A 22,863-nucleotide genomic window follows, 5' to 3' on the forward strand; every position below is an offset into this window, starting at 1 on the left:
TATACAAAGCGCTGTAGGTTTGAATGAGTTAGTATGCATCTCTCTGTGCTGAGTAGAGGCTCAATGCATTAATAAATGTTTTTCTCTTTTGCTGCTGCATTGCTACCTGCAGGCACATGGATGAGTGTTATGCAGCAGCATCCGTGATTGTTCACAGCAGTCTGTGGCCTTCAGAATGTATGAAGTAGGTTTGCTAATGCATTGATGGGTCTAGGCTATGTGTGTGTGTGTATGTGTGTGTGTGTGTGTGTGTGTGTGTGTGTGTGTGTATATATATATATATATATATATATATTATTTTTTTGGGGGGGGTGGTAGTTTCACCTCAAGGTTTCCTGCATCCAGGAGAAAAACAAAGTGGGGCTTATCTCTGACTTTAATGCATGTTATAGTAAATGTGAAAATGGAGAACCTATCAGCACAATATTTTGTAACAGTTTTCTTTTTTCTTATGGCTTAATGTGTTCACAGGACATCGGTGTTTACATTGGAAAACACAGGACTGCAGTCCTGCATTCAGTGCTGGATAAATCTAAGAGATTTGAGGAGGCCATGTCCAATTGGATGCCAAGAGTAGAAGAGATTGTACAAGTAATGTCATTTTCCAATGATGATCTACATGCAGCTTTGTTAGACCGAATTTCTGCAGGACAGTTTAGTAAAGAAACCTTTGCAGACAGTATGAGAGCTTTCAAATCCAGCTTGGGTAAGAGTTTTGCTGTACTTCTGAGGTATTCTTGTATGGTGGCTGTGCCTAAAACTTTGTATAATGAAACAAGTTTCAGGTTGCATTTCAAAGCAAATTGGTGTGTGGTAAGTCTGTCATCCTGTTTATATTGTATATTGCAGAGATGTGGCCATCCGTTAACACCATAGTGCATAACATGAATTGTTAGAATTCATCAGAGCTTCATGATGGTCCAAAAAAAAAAAAAAAGAAAATGTCTTAAGCCATCTTCTTGAAGCTTATTGGTATTTTAGCAAATATTAAAGCTATTTCTTTAGAGTGCTTCACAAACTTTCAGCTTTTCACACTCCTTAGCTCATGTTTGCACAATTGGAATCTGTCTGATACTGGCAGGGGTCATCAAGGGACTTGTGGGTAAGGAAGGGTCAAGTAACCAGACAACTTTCCGTAAAGCTACTCAGACTGGCCATTGGTATAAAGACTGACTGTCAGCACAGGCTCGGAGTTATATATGTTGTGAGAGATGGGACAGATACAAGCATCCTGAAACCTTTGGCATTTTTGTTAAGCTGCTTCTGTATTGACGTTTATCATCAGTTCAACTCCTTATCAAGATCAATGACTGGCATGGATAACTCTTGTTAACTGGTAAGCATTGCTATAGTCTGGTACACCAGAGAGAGAGTGAGTTGTAGTAATAAGGTAGAAAGCAACTATGCTGGGATCAACATTGCAGATGGTGGAAATTATTTCTCTTCTTAGAGGTAGTGCCATTGCCTTTCATAATAAGGACAGGAAAAAATAATTCATACCAAGGGGGTTTAGAGGCTGAACCTGTGAGAATAAATGAATACTAAATTACTGGGAAACTATGAGAAGATGGCATTTTTTGGCTTAGGACCACCTGCATTTAAGCACAGAAAGGAGGATAATTATCGTAGTAAACTCTGTAGCTTAACTTCTTATTCAGGGGAATTGGCTGCAGGTGGAAATCCACTTTCCAATCTGACTTTTAAGATGGTTCCAGGACAGAGTTGGTGATCTCTCTTAATCTAAGTTGATGCATGGCTAAGAAGATAGAGCAAGGAGGATCAGCCCTTGCCATTTTCTATTTTTTAATGCCTTGAGAAGCTATCAGTTGCCAACTTGCATGTATACCTGACACTTCATGCAGCTTCCATGGGATAAGTACCCTTTTGAATGTTTTTCCCTTTAAACTTCTTTATTGGCATCTGTTAAGTACAACAGTTACATCATTGTTGGAACAGTTGAGGGTGTATATCACTTACAGTAAACTTTAATCTTGAAGAGTTACAAATAAAGCACTGTTGCAAACAACTCAATCCTGTCCCAGTCCCCTAAAGTTCAAGCATTGTGATCCTACTTTCATGTAAAGAATCCATTATTGCAATTATATAATGTACAGTGTGTTGGAGTGTTTCACGTGGTTTCCATTTCTGTATTTCATAGCTGTCTAAGTCGTTATAGATCTCAATTTTTTTATATCCTAGTAGTATTGCCATCTTAGCAAAAGCTACACTTCTGTTGCCAATCATTTATTATGAGAAGTATATCTTAGTTATTCACCAGCACATGATAAAATATTAGTGTTCTTCAGTTCTAAATTATCTCCATTACTTTTCCAACAAAGAGATTCAGTATTTGGAAACATATGTCTGTCTGTTTGTAGAATAAAAAATATTTATGTAAACCCTTCCAAGCAAGAATCCTAAACCTTTGATTTAATGGTGTAATGTGGTAATAAACAATGGTTTTCCAGGTATTTACTTTAATATCATAAACAAATTACTGGAAGTCTTGCCCTATTTTAGCTTGTACCTCAGTACTTGCTTCCCAGACCTTTTAATCCCAGGCATTCTCCTCTCACTTCCAGTAAGAAAGGCAACAGTGGCAAGGGCTTGGTACCTAATCAAACCCATCCATTACTGTTAACAGTAATGATTTTTTTTTTACATTCTTAATACATTAGGCAGATGCTGTGTCTGCTGAATCTGCAGTCAAGCTCCCCAACCTGAGTCCAACCACAATTGTTCCCAAAAGATCACAAAGTTTTTTTCCTGTCTCTCCTTAGTTTGATATACTTCCCTTGTAATCCCAGTTTGACTATCTCTAATGGTGCCTAATAAACGTAATCCATTGTAGTCCAGTTTTAATAGCTCCTTTATTACATAAGGAACAAACCTGTAGTGAAGGAACTTATCCTGGCCAACAATCCACCTCCCAGATCAGTGAGTTTACCTGTTCATGCCTCCCAAAGGGCCCAAGACCACATATCCTTTGCAAAGTAGGGAAAGCTGTTCTATGGCCACACCGACAAAACTGTTTTCCCCTCCTCAACACTAATAGTCCTACAACACAGACTTGGTGTTGAGAAGTAGAGCAGGTATTTTCTCTTCTGAAAAACTACTCTCCAGACTGATGCGCAGGTCCTCTGGAGCCTTACTCCTGTTGAGTGGGAGCAGATTGTTGGTGTTAGTCAAGGCCATCTTTGATATAGTGTCCTCTTTGGCTCTGCAGTCCTTATCACGGGCTGAGAAATTTGACCAATGACACAGAAATCCCTTCCTCTTACTCTGGGCCAAGCGTCAGCCTTGGCAGTGATGGAGACTGTACAGACTGCTGCTTTGAGTGCTATGGCAAGAACAGACTCTGGCATGTATGCACTACCACCCTTGACCAAAGTGACATCAGCTCCCTATGTTTTTGATACTAAATGGCACTAGGTTCCATATGCTCTGGTGCGACTTAAGCACGGACTATGACACCAACTGCTATGGTGCTGCTGTTGTCGGTGTCTGCGCGCTCAGCATTCGACATCTTGAGACCAAAGGTCACTTTCTTGGCTTTGAGTCAGTCTGAGTCGGCACACAGGTATTGGTGCTGTCTTCTGCACTGGCAATTTCATCTGCTTGGGCCCCTAGTGTCTTAGTTGATTTGACAGTGCACTGAGAAGAACCCAGCAGTGCTCCTTTTCACTTAACAGTAACAGCATTAACAATTTCACTCAGAAGCACACAAGAGACTGAGACCTTGGGTCAGTCATCACTCTCGACTCCCTTGGGACAAGGGGGCTTGTAGGCCTTTTTTGTTGAGATCCAGAGTACCTTCTTCCCAAGAAGTTCATATGAGGACCCCCCCCCCCAGAAGAGGAAATGTAAAAGGAACAGCTGAATTCCTTCTTAATCTTCTTCTCCGGATACAAATCTTGACAGACGTTCCCCCAGATCTCTTCCAGAGGATGCGTGAAATATTAGAGATGAGGAGACGGATGTTTGTAGACACCACCTTTATGGAGGAAGAGGTCTTCCAGGTGGCCTGCAAGTAATTTCTGCCCTTCAAAGTGGTAGACATTGTTTGTAACAAAGTGTGGAAGGAACCCACCATAGCTGAGCCCATCCACAGGAAGTCTGATCATACTGCTGCAGACTGCCAAGATAAACATTGGAGCAGGTGTCCTCTTTTTGATTCCATAGTGGTTGCTGTGGCCACTAAGATGCCTAGACTACTCATCCATGTAACAGGGAGTCTAGGATGATGGGTAATGTCCATCCTTCTCTTTTGATCTGTAATTTACCCGATATGTCTGGCAGTTGGAGAAGAGGTTAACATTGCAAGCTGTAGTTCCTGTGGTACAGGGTTTGATGCTCTCAGCCCTCATTTGCCTACTAGGTGACCTTGAGAAAGTCACTAATCAAACATTGCTCCTGGGTTGTCCCTGAGAAGGGACCGCATGTCCAGTAGTAGGTGTACTTAGTTAACAAATAGGATTCATTATGTTTTCAAATCTACGTTTGCAGTTTTTTTTTTTTTAATGGAGTCAACTTTTAACATAACTTTCAGATTTATAATGTATAGCTCTTTAAAACTACTCTCTTGACTTTTAGGAGTCATTAGCTGGATCTCAACAATATAGTTTACCATCTGATATTTGCTTGCTAGTTGTCAGAACCCAGCAGTGTCTCTAACTGAGATGGTATGAACTTTCTAGGCTAAGTTCCTCTAGCAGTTTTCTTCTAAGCTTCTCGAGAAGCAATAAATGTGAGAATGGACTCTTGGCTATGTCAAACCTTTCTACTGTCTGGATTTCTTTACTTGAAATAACCATGTCCATGAAGAGAAAAAAAGTCTGACTTCACTGTTTTTATCAACGTTTTGTACAGCATTTACCAGATCTGCACTTTTAGCTGCTGCTGTTTGAGTAATGAACTGTTATCTCCTGTTAGTGTTTCTTAAGAAAAAGTTTATAGATTGATATTTAACTGTGTTTCACAACTATGCCATGCATGGACTGATGTTTCATACTACTCCTTTGCTTTTTCTGCCACTTTTCCCCTCATGCACTCTCACAGATCTTATCTGGTGATGATTCTGGTTCCCTCCACTCCCCACTGTTCCATCCCAAAAAGAAAGCTGCTGGTTTGTAGCTGTCATTGGCTCATACACAGTAGAATCCACATGTGCTATAGAGACTGTGGTGATGCCTTATTTAATTGAAAATGGTGAAGTATGGCATTATTTCAGCCAAATTTGTTAATGTGCTATGCTTACATGTGGTGTTTGTTTGATCACAGGAGACAGCACATGTCCCTTTCCTGTTAATTTTTTCCTCCATCTGCCTCATTCCCTTTGAAATGTTTCTGTAGGATCCTTGTCTATACCCGCCATTCTGTCAGCCATACAATAGTCTAGCTTCAGAAATGTCATTGTGATGAAGTACATTTGGAATTCTGGGAAGACGTTAGTCCTTATTGTTTGCTGTCTTTGCAGCTGCTGATCATTCCTGCTCTTGATGACCCCTTCATATCTCACCATTGTGATCTTGTTCTCCCATACCTTGTCCTTCTGATTTCTTAATGTTTCTAGTGAGAACCATTTCAGCTTTCGAAGACTCTGATCATAGCCTTTCTTTTCCTACCTGCTACCTTCTTGATGTATAGCAACCTCTTGCTCATGTCCTTGCTTGGCATCCAGAAGTAGTCTGGTCAAAGTCTGTTGGAACAAGAACGTTGTTACATTTATTTTTGTATTTTATCCCTGAGGGTATACCGCAACATTCTTTGGTGCTACCAGGAATTTGTACTGCTCTTGTGTAACACCACCCTCCTTTTCCTAATGTTTCACCATTAGTTACAGTCCCCTCAGCTAATGCTGCAAGTGGCAGTGCTGTGGCCCATTTGTAGTACTTTACATTTGTTTAAGGTGAATCTGCTATTTTTTGTTTCCATTTGATAAGCTTTTCCATGTTCTTCCTTAGATTCTTCCCCATCCTTCACTGTTGCACCTGTTTTTTATCTTTTATCAGCAAAGAGCTTGCTCCCAATCTCTCTCTGTTCAGATATGTTTAAAATAAACAGTACTGAAACAATGACTCCTGACAGTGGTATTCCACTATTCACCTGCTTTATTTCTGACGTCCCTCCCAAAGCTGCAGTCCATTTTTACTCTACATAATGTTCCCAACCCCTATAGTTTTGCTGTTGGTTGCTTGTTTAGGAGTATGTCAGAAGCATTTATGACTGACTCTGTCTACTAGCAGTTCAAGTTCTGCTGTAACCAGGTTAGAAAACTGTATCAGGTTTGATTGAAGCTCCTCCTAAACTCTAAACCTGTAATAGTGGTCTTGGAGACTGTTGTCCTTTAGGAAATAAACCAGCTTTCTTACTGTCTAGTGTCACTCTGTGACCTTTTTCTGCTACCAGTTTTAAACTGAGGGGACTATTTCACTTAAACTGAGGGGACTATTTCACTATATTTCTTCCTGCACCCTTCCCCAGTACAAGGGTATACTTTTTTTGCCATACATTTCTTCCTGCACCCTTCCCCAGTACAAGGGTATACTTTTTTTGCCATACTGTTCTGAAGCACTCTTATGGCCGGTTATCTGTTGAAGACCATACTGGACAAACGTCTGAGGACCCTAGGAAGAAGCCCATCTGTTTTTTTTTGCTTTTCCTTTCCTAAGGATGACCAGTTCACTGTCTATCATATCTGTCCCAGTTCTAGTGCCTGCCAGTCAAATGAGGCAAAATATTTTAGTATTTCAGCTTTAAATGTATTATAATGAAGACATTTTTAATATGTATACTGGTCCAACTGGGCAGTCTGGTTTTCAGAAGAAAACAAATAACTAATAGATTTTATAATTAAAACTGCTTTGGTGCTAAACATTTTTGATCTTTTTATTGCAGTAAATCTGTGGCAGCAAGGAGATGATGCTGATCTACTGCACTGCAAGTAGCCAACTCATGCCTTTGGTAGGAAAATACTAAGCTTGAGAGACTTGCTTTCCTTACTGTTAAAGTGCAAAGGCAGTACACTTTTTTTGCCGTACTGTTCTCAAGCACTCTTATGGCTAGTTATCTGTTGAAGACCATACTGGACAAACTTCTGAGGACCCTGGGAAGAAGCCCATCTGTTTTTTTTTGCTTTCCCTTTCCTAAGGGAGACCAGTTCCCTGTCTATCATATATGTCCCAGTTCTAGTGCCTGCCAGTCAAATGAGGCAAAATATTTTAGTATTTCAGCTTTAGATGTATTATAATGAAGAATTGTTTAATATATATACTGAAGGTGTGACTGGTGCAAAGGCAGTACACTGACAGTGTGTCTCAGCGAGAAAGTTATTAAAAACATGAAAAGAAACATTAGCTGATGTCGCATGATTTTAGATGTGGGATGCTTTTCCAGAAATTCACAAGATTTAGACTTATTCCTTGCAAAAGGGTGTGGACTAGCTGCATTGTTATGACAACCTGTCTAAACCTGAAAATCCTTGCAAAATGCATGTGAATTAACTTGTATTGTCAAGAGGAAGTCCTATACCTTAAAAACAACTCTTCAAACTGTAGTTTATTTTACAGTCTTATGCTTCTTCATTATAATGAAGGAGTAAGAAAACATTCTTAGAGATTTTTCTTGTAAACAAAGACAATGTTGGGAAGATAGATTCTTGGATGTTATACTGCACACACCAGAGTCAAAATAGAGGATGCCTTAGCTGTAGGATCCACAGCTCTTGATTCATAAGCAGACTCCTTCATCTGTCAACCCTCATAGAATGAACCATTGGCTGCAAAGCATGTTATATAAGTGTAGAAAGTGCAATACAAAGTCATTGTAGAGTTTAGACTGTCATCCATAGTGACTTTATTTACTCACTGTTTTGACTAACACATAGACAGCATGTGGGTTCAAAGTGGAGAAATAAATCTATAAAATGAAGGAATACATCTTCCTTCTGGAGTTTTTATGTTCCAAAGTACAGAAATAATTTTCTTAGTGAAAGTCCACTTCAACACTACCTGGAGTATTCTTACTTCATGGAAATTTAGCAGAAAAATGGAAGCTTTGGATCTGAAAAATTGAGTGGCTTAGCTTCACAAAAAGTGGGAAACTGACCACACAGGAAAGTCTTGTGGGACTCTGAGCTATGACTGAAGAAAGCTGTCCATCTCCCTTTCCTCAAAACCCTCACTTTCTGTTTTTCTTGCACCTACCCCTACCCCGCTGTTTCCACCTCATTCAAGCATAGACATCAGGCTGTCTTTCTTTGTGAATTGGTGGAAGTTCATTACACAAGATAGGTGGGTACTGCAGATCATAAAACATGATTGCAGGTTACATTTCCAGATGAAACCAAAATTTCTAGGTGTTCACCCTGCTTACAAGGACCGAGAACACCATATTTATCCACAAATACAAATCCTGTTATCCTAGAGAACCATAGAAAAGTTTCTAGAAAGGGAAAGTGACATTGTTCTACTTCATAGTACTTCTAGTTTCTAAAAGAAGGAATTTGTACGACTCCTTTTGGATCTGTTCAGACTGAACAAGATCTTGCAACCCAGAATTCCAAGTGCTGTCTTTGTGAGAGCCTGGCCTCCTTCCTTCCATGGGTCTATATGATAACCTTGGATCTAAAGGATCTCTGTCTATACATCTCTATTAGCAAGGGTTAACAGGTAGTTTCTAAGATTCTAAGTAGAGGGTACCATTTCTAAGTCTCCTTTTTCCCCCTTTTTTACTGCCCCCAAGGTGTATAGAGCGTTTTTGCTTTTCATAGGACAAAGCATGTCCACAGCTATTGGGCGTATCCTTTTTTTTAATTTCTCCAAATCTTTTGGGTTTCTAATACTATGACAGGAATGGACCCCATTCCTATGTCAAAGTACGATTAAAGTTCATGAAATTAGTATTATTTCAATCTTTGATGTCAGCCAAAAATGCTCTTCGCAGCACTTGCAGTGTCCCCAGTAATGACGACTCTTGCAGTTCATACAGGGTTACATGGATTGGTAACATATCTAAATACAATTGTAAATTCTTTTTTTATAACACCTGTTGCTCCAACTACAATTGGAACTGTCTGGGTATCTTTTATCCACATTGCTCTCATTTCTGTCTGCAGGTCCTGGTATTTTATGACTTTGTCTCTCTCTCTCTCTCTCTCTCTCTCTCTATGCAAGACACTGTGTAGTCACTGGGTGTAGCAATTTCAATGATCAATGCTTCTTTTGTCTTCTTTTCTTGGACCACTGTAGCTGGTTTTCTAGCATCTATCTTTTGAACTGTTGGTAATGGGTGATCCCATGTGATATAAACTTCATTTTCTATGATGCTTTGTGGTTAATGTTTCCAGTGATGTCCTTCAAGGATGCATCTGCAGTCCTTACAAATGGGTTGTCCTGTCGTCAGGCAGCCCTTCAGTCGGCCGGATTCCAAAGTCTGGGTCTGGCCTCGGCTGGTGTCGCACTTCACCCGACGTCATAGCTGCAGTTCTTCGGGTATAAAGGCATCAGCCGACGCCATTTTCCCCAGTCTTTCTTGCCGCGTGGCGCCCGAAGCAGAAGCTGTTCGCAAGTGCCGGTCGGTCAGAACCAGAGATTACTACTACCGAAGACTTCTAAAAAGCTAAGTACTCCGTTGGGGACTCTTTCTTGCCTCAGCCGATGTCAGAAAAAGTGAATAACTGTTTAACTTGTGGGAAACAAATACCTCATAAAGATTTCCACTCTTACTGCTTACCTTGCTTAGGCCCAGACCACGACGTAGCAGCTTGTCTAGCCTGTGCTTCTTTCAACCGACGGACACTTAGACGTCGGTCGGAATTTGCTGAAGAGTTTTTCGGCTCCGCTTTTGCTTACATTATGCCGTCGGATCCTCCGACTACACAAATTTCTAAAAAGCGCAAGGAAAAGGACCGACACTCGCGGTCCGCGGTTTCGGCCGAAACCGCGGTTAAGCCAACCGCGAGTGTCTCTGTTTCGGCTGAAACCGAGTCCACGGTTCTTCCTTCGGCCGAAAACTTACCTCTTACTGAGGCCTCATCTAGCTTGGCTGAATCTGCTACTGAAATCCCACCTGCTCTTGCAGGTTCACAGGATTTATCTGACACTATCCCTTTGGATATATCCACCCCTGCACGTGGGGCTGCTAGGCCTCCTGCATCCATGTCGATTAAGGCCTTTGCCAGGGCTAAAGCAGCAAAAACTACCAAAACTGTGCCTGCTAAGACCCCCTCTCACAGGCCTAGCTCTAGTTCACAAATGCTTAGTCTAGCAGAGGATCTCATTTCTTTGATCCGGGGATCCCAACCGCATCCAGACAGGGCCTCTCACCCACCTCCAGAGAAGAGGACTAGAGTAGAGCCCCCTGAGCCAGTTTCTTCAGATGATCCCTCTGATGATTCAGATAATTCAAACCCTCCAGAGGGCCCCTTTTCCCCTTATGAGGACTCTGATGCAGAAGAGTCCATTCCTTCTGCCTCTCCGCCTGAGGAATTTTCTTTTGGGGAAACCTTGCATGCTATGAGGGAACAATTTCAATGGCAGGGCCAGGATTTTTCAGACTCTAGAAAAAGGCTTAGAACCTTTTTGCATTTGCCACAGCATAGGCCTTTAGCCATTCCTCCAGTACTTACTGTTGTGGATGATGCATTTAATGATGCTTGTACTGCTCCTGATTCTCTACCTCCGGCCCCGGCTAAGCCCGATAGGTACTACAGGGTTCCGGACACACATTATCATTTGTATAAGGCCCCTCTTGCAGATCCCGAAACTATCTCCCAGGGACCCAAGGCTGTAGCAGCTACCTCTGCCAAGAACCCCCTCCCCTCTGAAAGGGAATCTAGGGCCTTAGAGAGATGGGGTAAAAAAGTTTACACTTCTGCTACTCTTTCAGCTAGGGCCTTGAACTGCCAATTCCATATGATTCAGTATCAGGAATTTATGTTAGACCAGTTAACTAAAAAACTAACCTCTGATGAACCATTAGATAAAAAATCTGTACAGGAAATGGTACATAACATTCAGCAGGTCAGTAATCATTCCTTAAAATGTGGCTATGATGCACTGGAGGCTTCCTTTAGATCACCCATGACTGGCACAGTGATCAGAAGACATGCATGGTTAAAAGAGCAGTCCTTACCAGACCATGTTAAATCAAAGCTCCTAGATGCTCCCATGGATAAGCTCAATTTGTTTGGCTCCCCTGCACAGCAGGTGCTGAAGAAGGTGGAAGACAAAGCAAAATCTGTCCAGACAGTCAAGGATTTCTTGCAGGTCCAGCCTCCAAGGTTTAGCAGGAACTGGCCTTCCAAGAATTGGTCCTTTCCAGACACCTCCAGAGCTCCGAGAGGCAGGAATAGACGTTCAAGAGGCAGGGGTCAATCCAGAGCTGCCTACAGGGGACGTCAGTGGCAAAATAACAACCAGCGAGGTGCAGCCACAGATCCAGCCACCACCACTTCCACAGGACAATCACAGTGACTTGGCTCTGGCACCGCCTACCAGGGAACAACTAGAAGCACCCTTAGGCGGGAAGCTAGCCTTATTTTCAGTAAACTGGCATTACATCACAGGAGACAAATGGATTTTACAGACAATAGACCAAGGTTACAGGTTCCACTTCCATACTCTACCAAGGAAGAGAGGAATGCCAAACCTACCTCCAAATTAGAAGACAGCAGCTCTAGAACAAATAACTCACTTACTAAGGATGAGAGCTGTAGAAAGGGTACCATCTATGGAACAAGGGCAAGGATTCTACTCCAGACTCTTCCTGGTACCAAGAAAAGAAAACCAATGGAGACCTATTCTCGACCTGTCCGCTTTAAACACATACCTCATTGTTCCAAAATTCAAAATGCTGACCCTACAGCAGCTTCTTCCCATGCTGGGCAAGGAGTCTTGGCTGGTAACTCTAGATCTCAAGGAGGCATACCTGAACGTCCCCATACGACCAAATTGCAGAAGATACCTCAGATTTCTTGCAGGATCAGAGCATTATCAATTCTCAGCATTGCCCTTTGGCTTATCTACTGCACCCAGAGTATTCACGAAATGCCTGGCATCAGTAATTGCTCATTGCAGGCTTCAGGGAATTCAAATTTACCCTTACCTGGACAACTGCCTGTTACAAGCGGACAACAAAAACAAATTAACAAAAGATTTGGAAAGGGTCATTCATCTACTGCAAGCCCTGGGATACACAGTCAATATAAAAAAGTCAAGGCTGATACCATCCCAAAGGATAACCTTCTTGGGTGCAGATCTGGACACATCAAAACAAATGGCATTCCTGACAGTAGAAAAACAGGAGCAACTCCCTCTCTACTTCATGGCATTAACAAAGCAGAACCAGCTAACAGCAAGAAAAGTCCTGCAAGCTCTCTGTTACATGGCATCCTGCATAATATTGGTTCCAAATGCCAGACTACATATGAGAAAGTTACAGTGGTACCTAAGGAATTTATGGTCTCAGCACAAGCACAGCCTAGAAACCCAAATTCCAATAATTCCATGCCTGAAGCAAGAATTCCAATGGTGGGCTCAGGCCTGTCAATTAAACAAGGGACTGCCCTTCCACAACACTCAGCCAAGCCAGGCCATCACAACAGACGCCTCAGACCTCGGTTGGGGGGCACACATGCTGGACAAGTGCATACAAGGCTTATGGACTCAAGACCAGCTGCGCCTACACATAAATCAAAAGGAAATGCTGGCAGTAAAACTGGCAATTCAGGCATTCAGACCATTTCTTCAACAGGGGCAACTGCTGATAAGGACGGACAACACCACAGTTATGTGGTACATCAACAAACAGGGAGGCACACATTCATACCCTCTATGCCGGATGGCAATGGACCTCTGGAATGTGGCCCTGACCTTCAACATTCAGTTACAAGCAATTTTTGTGCCAGGAAAAGAAAATATACTAGCAGACATCCTAAGCAGAACTACCACGGATGCTCACGAATGGATGCTGCATCCGGACATCTTCAAAACCATTACAGGGAAATGGGGACTACCAGAAATAGACTTATTTGCATCCCCACACAACCACCAACTGAAAAAATTCTGCACAAGGACGTACCACCCACTTGCTTGGAAAGTGGACTCCCTATCCTTCAGTTGGAAAAACCTGACAGCATATGCATTCCTACCTCTTCCTTTGATGCACAAGGTGCTATTGAAGATCAAAGAAGACCGTCCAAGGATCATCCTGATAGCTCCAGACTGGCCAAGGCAACATTGGTACCCATTACTGAGGAGCATGTCTCGAGAACAAATATGGCCTCTGCCGCTTGTTCCCCTGCTGTTAACACAGAACAACTTCAAAACCCTACATCCAAACCTGAAAACACTGCAGCTGGCTGCCTGGAGCATTGCATAAGACCAAATAACCCAGATTTATCTCAAAGGGTTAAAGACATTATCTTGGAGGCTCGCAGACCCTCAACAAGAAAAAAAATATTCAGCAAAATGGAAAAGATATCTCATTTGGAGTACTGCAAAAGGAGAAAATGTGGCACTGGTAAACATAGCTAACGTCCTGGAATACTTGGCAGAGCTCTTTCACAACGGCCTGTCCTATTCTTCCATTAAGATTCATGCATCAGCTATTTCAGCAGAATACAACTTGGATCCTCCAGTCTTCTCACATCCTCTACTCAGGCAGTTTCTGAGAGGAATTAAAAACGTAAAACCACCTAGGAAACCACCATTGCCAGCATGGGACTTGAACTTTGTGCTAGAAAAGTTGACACTCCCTCCTTTCGAACCAGCAGCAACAGCAGAATTACAGTACTTATCATGGAAAACTGCTTTCCTGCTTGCAATCACTTCAGCAAGAAGGGTATCCGAGCTACAGGCATTAATGGCAGTACAGCCCTTCCTGATCTTCCATCAAGATAGAGTGTCCATGAGAACTAATCCTACTTTTATGCCAAAGGTGGTCTCCAGGGTATCTTGAAATCAAGCTATCCACCTACCTACATTCTTCCCCAACCCACAGAACAGGGGAGAAAGACTGTTGCATACCTTGGATGTACATAGACAATTGCGTTACTACCTGGACAGGACCAAGAGCAATAGAAAAACTGACCAGCAACTGGTAGCATATGCAACAGGAATGGAAGGAAAAGCAATTTCGAAACAGACAATCTCTAAGTGAGTAGGAAATTGCATTAGATTTTGTTATTCCTACCATGGGAAGAAATCTCCAGAAAACATCAGGCCTCACTCTACAAGGGCTACAGCCACTACCACAGCTTTTTTACGAGGAGTGGCTACCAAAGACATTTTAGAGGCTGCTACTTGGAGCTCCGTGCATACATTTGCCAAGCATTATAATTTACCTTTATACTCCAGATCCCGAGCAGGTTTTGCCACTGCTGTTTTGCAAGGGATCTTAACTACACCATAATCTTTTTTCTCCTCCTCCCCCACTTTGGCTATGGTATTCTACCCATTTGTAAGGACTGCAGATGCATCCTTGAAGGACATAGTACAGTTTTGTACCTACCATAAATGTAGATGTCCGATAGGCATGCATCTGCAGTCAGGATTACCCACCCTCCTTCCCCTCTGTGGTACTCCTAGGGTATTTGCCCATCTTGTAGCTAGCTGGGGAATCTATTATGGTGTATTTGTTTGTATATATGTACATACATGCTTATTTTTGTTTGCTCTCTACTATTTGGAACCATTTGCATTTATCCAAATTTAGCCTTCCTAGAGGGCACCTGGCATCTGGGGCAAGAAACACTGAGGAAAATGGCGTCGGCTGATGCCTTTATACCCGAAGAACTGCAGCTATGACGTCGGGTGAAGTGCGACACCAGCCGAGGCCAGACCCAGACTTTGGAATCCGGCCGACCGAAGGGCTGCCTGACGACAGGACAACCCATTTGTAAGGACTGCAGATGCATGCCTATCGGACATCTACATTTATGGTAGGTACAAAACTGTACTTTTTTCAGCCACTTCAATACCATAATGTCTGCCCAAACCCCAGTGCAACAGTCTTGCCACATTATTATGCCTTTCGGTATACAGTCCTTCTACCATTAGTATGTTACAACCAGCAATGAGGTGTGCGACTGTTTCCAATTAGGTTTTACAAAACCTACATTTGTCTGATTCTCCTACATGTTCAATGGACTTTGTAAACCAGCGTGTACGTAGCCCACTGTCTTGGGCTGCCAATATTAGCCTTTTATCTCCTGGTTTGAATTTGCCTCTCCTTAACCATTCCTGTGTTTGCTCCTGATCAACAAGAGGTTCTTCCAGATGTTTTCTATACTTGCAACTATATTTATGCTTTTTCCACATTTCTTGTCTTCTCATCTGGTCCTTCACCTTATATTCTTTCTTTTGTTTTTTGGCACATTCAGTTGCTGCCTGACTTTTTAGCTACCTCTGGTTTGATTTCCATTCCTGCTTGATGCCGATATGCTTCTGCTAAATTAAGCAGAGAAGTCATCTTAGATTTATTCTCGTGTTTCAAAACTTTCACCACATTTGGGTCTTGCGAGGTCAGCAGATGTGTGGAGTCCCACGATTGTAGATCTTTACATGTAATCAGTTTCAAGGAGGCCCATCCCTCATTCGGAATGGGGAATATATAATCTTGGTATACAATGATTTTTATAAATTTGGTGAGCATGAAGCATCCTTTTTTTCCTATCTAATCTATCCAACACGTTTTGGGGCCAGTCAATCACTCCAAAACTGTAAGTTAGGACAGGAAGAGCAAATTGGTTTATAGCTTGGATTTTGTTCCTAGATACCAATGCTGTTTTCAGAGTTAATTTAAGTCTTCTAAAATATTCCTTACTACGTTTTATTCGTATTTGTTCATGTTTTATTGTTAATCCTTCATCAGTTCCCAAATATTTATACACTCCCTCTTGCTCAAGTTTTTTTTATAGCACGTTCTTGTCCCAAACTGATGTTTTCCTGGTGCTGCAGTTTTCCTGCTTTAAATGTTATTTTTGCACACTTGTCAAGACCAAATGACTATATCCCTGAATGAGATCCAGGATGCCCTGTAAGTGACAGACAACTACTTCCACTATCTGTGGCTATTCTGAGTGATCCACTTAACCCCAAGAAGGCAATGTTTCTTTCTAGGGGCTCTGCTGGATACAGAATAGCAGAACACCCTCGTTTAAGAGGGCTGGGATCCTTTTTCTTCTGGGCACAGTACTTAGGACCTGAATCAGAGCTCTACCAGGAAGTTTGAATCTTGGGATTGGTGACCGCTTGTTTTGATGATTTTTTTGTTGTTGAGTGTAGAGCAGAAACTGCCGTTAAAAAAAAAAGGTAGAATTAGTAGAGCATAAAAATTACTGTATGATGACTACAAAAATCAATAAGATGAGCTTAGAAAATATAGGGAAGCGAGAATAGAAAAACAAGATAGATAAAGCAAAAATGGGAAGACATCTGTATGGCTCCCAAGTACTGTATATAGCAAAGGATTTTGGAATAGTTATTCTTATACTCCAAGCAGAGTTTAGTGATTTTTTTTTCTCTGGTAGATAGCGATTTGCTGGAGATGAGTGGTAATTGAGAATGCGTATTTTTGAGAATGTAACAAGTTGGCAGATTTTAGAAATTCCATACAGGGTACTTTGTTTGAAATGTTGGTGGAGTAAACTAGTGTAATTAAGGAAATTATTCTTTTGAGCTTGGCTGTATGATTTAAATTACTTGGGCATCATAAAGCCTTATCAAGTTTGTTGCTATTGGCTGCCAAAAACAATTGCTAGAAAATGAAAATAAAAATCTAAATCACTCATTACTAAGGTACTGAATGCTGTAAAGGCAATAAAAGAATTATTGTCAGGAATCTTTACAAAAGAGGAGTTAATTACATGCAAACGGAATTTATGGCAGTAGTAAGGCAGAATATCCTTCAGGAGATGGAGTGAAATTTAAGGGAAGGCAGGATTTGAGCAATTTATGTAATATCTGAGTAAATGAGTCATTTAAAAAATGAATTGCGCATGAAACTAATGAAATAAAAGCTTTTCTTGGTTATAACTATATGTCTGCCCATGTCATTGTTTAAATGGTATGTATTTAATAAATGTGTTAATAAAATCAAAACAATTTTCTACAAATCCATAAATAACGAGGGTTGTGGGGCAAAGGCCCAAAATTGGGGACCATTTATAAATGGTCACTCTAATTTCTTTAAAAAGTTAATATTTTCTGTGCAATAAGTATGCAACACTGTCATTATTGACTGACTTATAATCCCCAGTGAGTTACCAGAAAATCAAAACATTTTCCAGGGACATTGGGCAGAAATATGAGACAAAATTCAGGACATTCTACAAAATCAAGGACAGCTGAGAGGTACGATTTATTTATATTTGTTTGTTAGCCATAGTAGAACACTGATCCCAATGGACCATTTTCAGGCTAAGCCTGGGAGAATACAGTAGACAGAAGATAAAGCTCAACACTTCCAGATGGATGTATGCATTATGATGAACAGTTAAGAATGCTTTACAAGAAAGCTATCAGCACAACTACTAGACAACTAACCATACAGCTGTAACCAAAAACAATTAAAAACAGTAAGGCAAGCTATACAACTGGCTTAAAATGCAATATCCCTGGTAAATATTCAGTATATACTGTGGGTATAATTTTTTGTAGTAGGAGGAGGAAAGTAGAAGGGATGGAAAATTTGAGGTAGAGTAAAAGGAAGGTGGGGGGGATCCATGAGTAGCTGACAGCTATCTAAAAAGGAATTGCACTACTGCCTTATTTTTTCTAGATATAGAAAAACAGCAGTTGAGCACAGTGTTAAATATGTAAGCCAGTTGGGCCCAGTGTTCATGAAAAATGCCCTGTGGGCAGTATCTTTGGGTTTGAGCTGCTGTTGGTGCATGTTTTTGAGGGCTGGAACTGTAGTGCCTACGCAAAAGTGGATAATTTGCATATTAGAGAGTGTTATGTATGTACATGTATGTTTTTTGCAGTTTTACATTGTGCACTGTACACATTGCAGACCATGTGTGTTGGACTAATATGCAGGTCTGTAGACCGTAATTCTTGGAAAGATATGCACGTCAGCTCTCGGGGAAAGAATTTGTCTGGTTAAGTCTTTGTGTATTGTGAAATGTATCACTGCCCTGAGAGAGAGATGTTCCATGTTGATTTAGCCTGCAGGATGAAAGGATCAAACCTATTTGAGGGGGGGGGGGTTCAGCAGCATAGTTGCTATGCTCATGTAGCATTCACAGTGGATGTGGCATTGGTGTAGATGTTCTTCATGTTTCACTGTTGCAGTCATCACATTTGGGTTATCTGCTTGCAGGTATCCCTCAGTTGGCCTGATTATCAAAGTCTTGGGTCCTGCATCGGTTGCTGTCTCATCTTCCATGACATCAGGTAGTCAGGAGTATAAACCATGCAGCCGACGCCATTACATCAGTCTTTCTTGCCGTGCGGTGCCCGAAGCAGAAGCAGTTCGCGAGTGTCGGTTGACCTCTCCTGAAATTTTTGTTTTCAAGTTTCAGATCCGAAGTCTTCGACTAAGCTAAGTACCCCATTGGGGATACTTTTTCTTGCTCTAAACTGATGTCAGTAAAAGTTAATTGTATTTCTTGTGGAAAGCAAATACCTCATAAAGATTTTCATTCGTACTGCATTCCTTGCCTCGGCCCAGACCACAATGTACCTCACTGTCGGTTTTGTGCCTGATTCAAACCTCAAACTATTAGTAGTCGGTTCATTTTCACATCTAAATATTTTGGTACTCTGTTCAATTATCCAGAAATGGCTTCAGTAAGCCACCCGGCTGCCGACATTCCGAAAAAATGCAAAGATAAAGACAGAGACAGACCGCATAGGTCCAAAGCTGCCGATGACGCTTCTCATAAGCTAGTCACCAGTTTGCCTGTACTCAAAGAGGTGCTTTCGCAGCCCCTGATAACCGCTACTTCAGATTTGCAGGCCTCTACTGAGACTCATTCGGAGTCCGGTATGCCATGAGATGCTTCCTGGAACCTGCGGATGTCTCTACCTTGGATGGGTCCGGAGCCGCTGTGCAGGCACTGGCTTCTGAGGATGTATTCAGGCCTACTGACTTGCATATTAAACCGATGCCATCTTCTTCTTCAAGGCCTAAAACTCATTCCATGCCTGGAAAACCGACACCCAAACTGCATGGTCAGGCCCCTATGCCTAAAAAATAAATAAGAATGACTGAAGACCTTATTAATCTAATCAAGGGAAGCCACCCTTCTCCCTCTAAGAGACCTAGGACTGATTTTCCTTATGATTCTTCTGATCAGGATTCTGAAATTTCTGTTTTCTCTGATGACCAGGAGTTGCCCTTATCTACCTATGAGGATTCTGATGGAGATGACTCCATTCCCCCTGCTTCCCCTCCAGAGGATTTCTCTTTTGGTGAAACCTTGCATACTCTTGGAGACTATTTCTGCTGGGAAAGCCAGGATTACTCTGACTCCAAAAAGAGGCTTAGGGAATTCTTACTCCTACCTCAACACAGGCCTTTAGCTATCCCTCCTGTACTGCAAATTGTAGATGATGCCTTCTCGGAATCTAGCCTGGCCCCTAACACTTTACTTCTGGCTCCCAGAAAACCTGACAGGCATTACAGGGTACCTGACTCTCACAAGATCCTCTTTAAGAATCCTACTGCAGATCCTGAGACCATTTCACAGGGACCCAAAGGCATTATAGCTACTACTGCCAAAAACCCTACCCCCTCTGATAGAGATTCCAGGCCCTGGATAGATGGGATAAGAAGGTATACACTTCTGCAACTTTGGCCATTAGGGCCTTAAACTGCCAGTTTCATATGTTAAAGTAATAGCAACATATTATTGGATTGCTTAAACAGAAAATGATGTTGATATCTGACTGTGCTGAAAATAAAGAATTACAGGATTTAATGCATTCTGCTGAACAAGTTGAAAAACATACTTTGCAATGTGGTTTTGATTCATTAGAGGCTTCTCGCAGGGCTGCTGTCACTGGGTCTGTACCTAGAAGGCATGCTTGGCTTAAGGAGCAATCTTTGCCAGATCATGTTAAAGCTAAATTACTGGATGCTCCCTTAAACCAAGACCGCCTGTTTGGCAACAGAGCAGAAGTACTTAAAGAGATGGAGGAAAAAGCTAAATCTATGCAAACTGTTAAAGATTTCCTGCAAGTACAGCCTCCCAGACTTGGTGAGCATTGGCCTTCTAAGAATTGGTCCTTTCCTGCCTCTTCCTGTCCTTTTCAGTCCAAACCCAGAACCAGCAGAACACCCAGGCTTCAGTCCCAAGGTACTCACAGGCCTAAGCAGTGGGGGCCCCCACTTCCAAACTGGGAGTGGTAAGACACCCCCCTATGGTAAACTGCCACAATGACTTAACTTTAAACCTTCCAAGCCCTGCTCAACTGACTGTTCCTTTAGGGAGAAAGATCGCCCTGCATGCAAAAATCTGGGAACTCATTACCCAAGACAAATGAGTTTTAAATATAGTTTCCCAAGGATATAGATTCCACTTCCACTCCTTACCAACCCCAAACGGTTGGCCAGACCTGCCCCCAAATCAGTGGGCAGAGGCTCAAAAGCAAGTTCTCTCTCTTCTAAGCATCAGGGCTATTCACCCTGTCCCAGAAGAAGAATGGGGGCAAGGTTTTTACTCAAGACTTTTTCTGGTACACAGAAAAGACAATTCCTGGCGTCCTATCCTGGACCTGTCTATCCTAAACACTTTTTTGGTAATCCCAATATTCAAAATGCTAACTCTTCATCAGCTGCTTCCCATGCTAGGCAAATATGCCTGGTTGGCAACACCAGATTTAAAGGAAGGCTTCCGGCACATCCCAGTAAGGGAATCTTTGCAGAAGATAGCTACGTTTCAGAACAGGCTACATGCACTATCAGTTCTCGCACTGTCGTTTGGCTTATCTACTGTGCCCAGAGTATTCACAAAGTGCCTAGCTCCAGTCATTGCATTTTGCAGGCAAAGAAGTATTCAACTATACCCATACCTGGACGATAGCCTAATTCAGGCAGAAAGCCAAGGCATACTGTTAAATCATCTGGCATTTGTAAAGAAATTACTAACTTCTCTGGGGTACACCATAAACGAAAAGAAATCACTGCCAACAAATTGTATTCCTGGGAGGAAGCTTGAATACAACTTCCCAGATGGCTTACCCCACACCAGAGAAACAAATTCATTTGACAGCCTACTTCAAACTACTGGCCACAATGATCCAGCTATCTGCAAAGAAAGTACTGTAAGCCCTGGGGTTCATGGCCTCTTGCATTCTACTAATTCCATATGCAAGACTGCATATGAGGAAATTACAATGGTATCTAAAAGACCTATGGTGTCAACATTCTCAAGACCTAGAATCAATGATTCCTATCATACCTTGTCTAAAGATAGAGTTCATTTGGTGGGCAGAGGCCTGCCACCAGAAGAAGGGAATACCATTCACTCTACCCCCTGCTGCCCAAACCCTAACAACAGACGCATCAGACTATGCGTGGGGGCTCACTTGGCAGGGCAGTGCATTCAGGGCAAATGGAACCCGAGTCAAATGCACCTGCATATCAATCAAAAAGAAATGTTAGTTGTACAGAATGCTCTGACAGCCTTCAAGGACCACATTCTTCCAGGACAATCATTGGTAGAGATGGACAACACCACGGTTATGTGGTACATAAACAAGCCGGGGGGAACCCACTCATACCCTCTCTACAGACTAGCCATGGCTCTGTGAAACACAGCCTTGAGCTACCAAGTGCACCTACAAGCTCAAGTCCTGCCAGACAAGCTAAATACACTGGCAGACGACCTAAGCAGAAATCTCATGGACCCACATGAGTGGAAACTAGAACCAGAGATATTCAACATGTTGTTTGCCTCCCCTCAAAACTACCAGTTGGACAAATTCTGCACAAGGACTCCCCACAGACAAGCTTGGAAAGTGGATGCACTGTCCTTCATCTGCCTCTCCTCTCCAGAGTGCTACTATAAGATCAAACAGGACAAACCAAGGACAATACTGATTACACCAGACTGGCCACGCCAACACTGGTACCCCCTCTTGCGCAGTGTGTCACTGCTGGAACCATGCCACCTGCCTCAGACCCCTGCTGTGCTGTCCAAACAGGAGGGCCAGATTCTGCGCCCACAGCTTTAAACCCTGAACCTTACAGCCTGGCTAATTACCTGATCTCTCCATTACCATCCCTCAGTAAGCAAGTAATGGATGTCATTCTGGAGGCAAGGCGGATTAGTACTAGAAAATCCTATGCTGAAAAATGGAAAAGATTCTGTTCCTGGAGCCAAACTCAGGGGATGGGCCCAACTGTGCTCAATTTACCTCCTATTCTTCAGTACTTAACTGAGATGCTTCACAAGGGCCTTTCCTTTTCTTCCATCAAAATGCATGCCTCGGCTATTTCAGCACATTGTAATACTGAGCCACCCTTCTTCTCTCATCAACTGCTGAAGCAATTCCTCAGAGGGGCCATAAACTTAAGACCACCCAGGAGAGCCGCTACTGCAGCCTGGGACCTTAACTTTGTATTAGAAAAGCTCACTCTTCCCCCCCTTTGAGCCAGCTGCAAATGCAGAGTTGAAATTCCTTTCTTGGAAAACAGCCTTCCTTCTAGCCATCACTTCAGCAAGAAGGGTGTCTGAATTACAGGCCCTCATGGCAGTGGAGCCTTTCTTCATCTTTCATGCGGACAGGGTGTCCCTCAGAACCAATCCTTCCTTTATGCCCAAGGTGGTATCCAGTATTGTCCTTAATCAGTCCATTAATTTGCCAACCTTCTTTTCTAATCCACAGAACAAAGGGGAATGAATACTGCACT

At 42.3% G+C, this 22,863-nt stretch overlaps 1 protein-coding gene across 1 annotated transcript in view; it reads left to right on the top strand.

Annotated features, from left to right (window-relative positions):
- PIGS (phosphatidylinositol glycan anchor biosynthesis class S) overlaps positions 1-22,863 on the top strand; it is a gene marked incomplete in the record, with an annotated part of 953,935 nt that overhangs the window by 414,580 nt on the left and 516,492 nt on the right. The window contains 1 exon segment of the mRNA XM_044054396.1: positions 472-706. Coding sequence (XP_043910331.1) covers positions 472-706 — 235 coding nt within the window.

Source organism: Protopterus annectens, chromosome 13.part0, assembly GCF_019279795.1.
Source record: "Protopterus annectens isolate FY-2018-M chromosome 13.part0, PAN1.0, whole genome shotgun sequence".
NCBI lineage: Eukaryota > Metazoa > Chordata > Ceratodontiformes > Protopteridae > Protopterus > Protopterus annectens.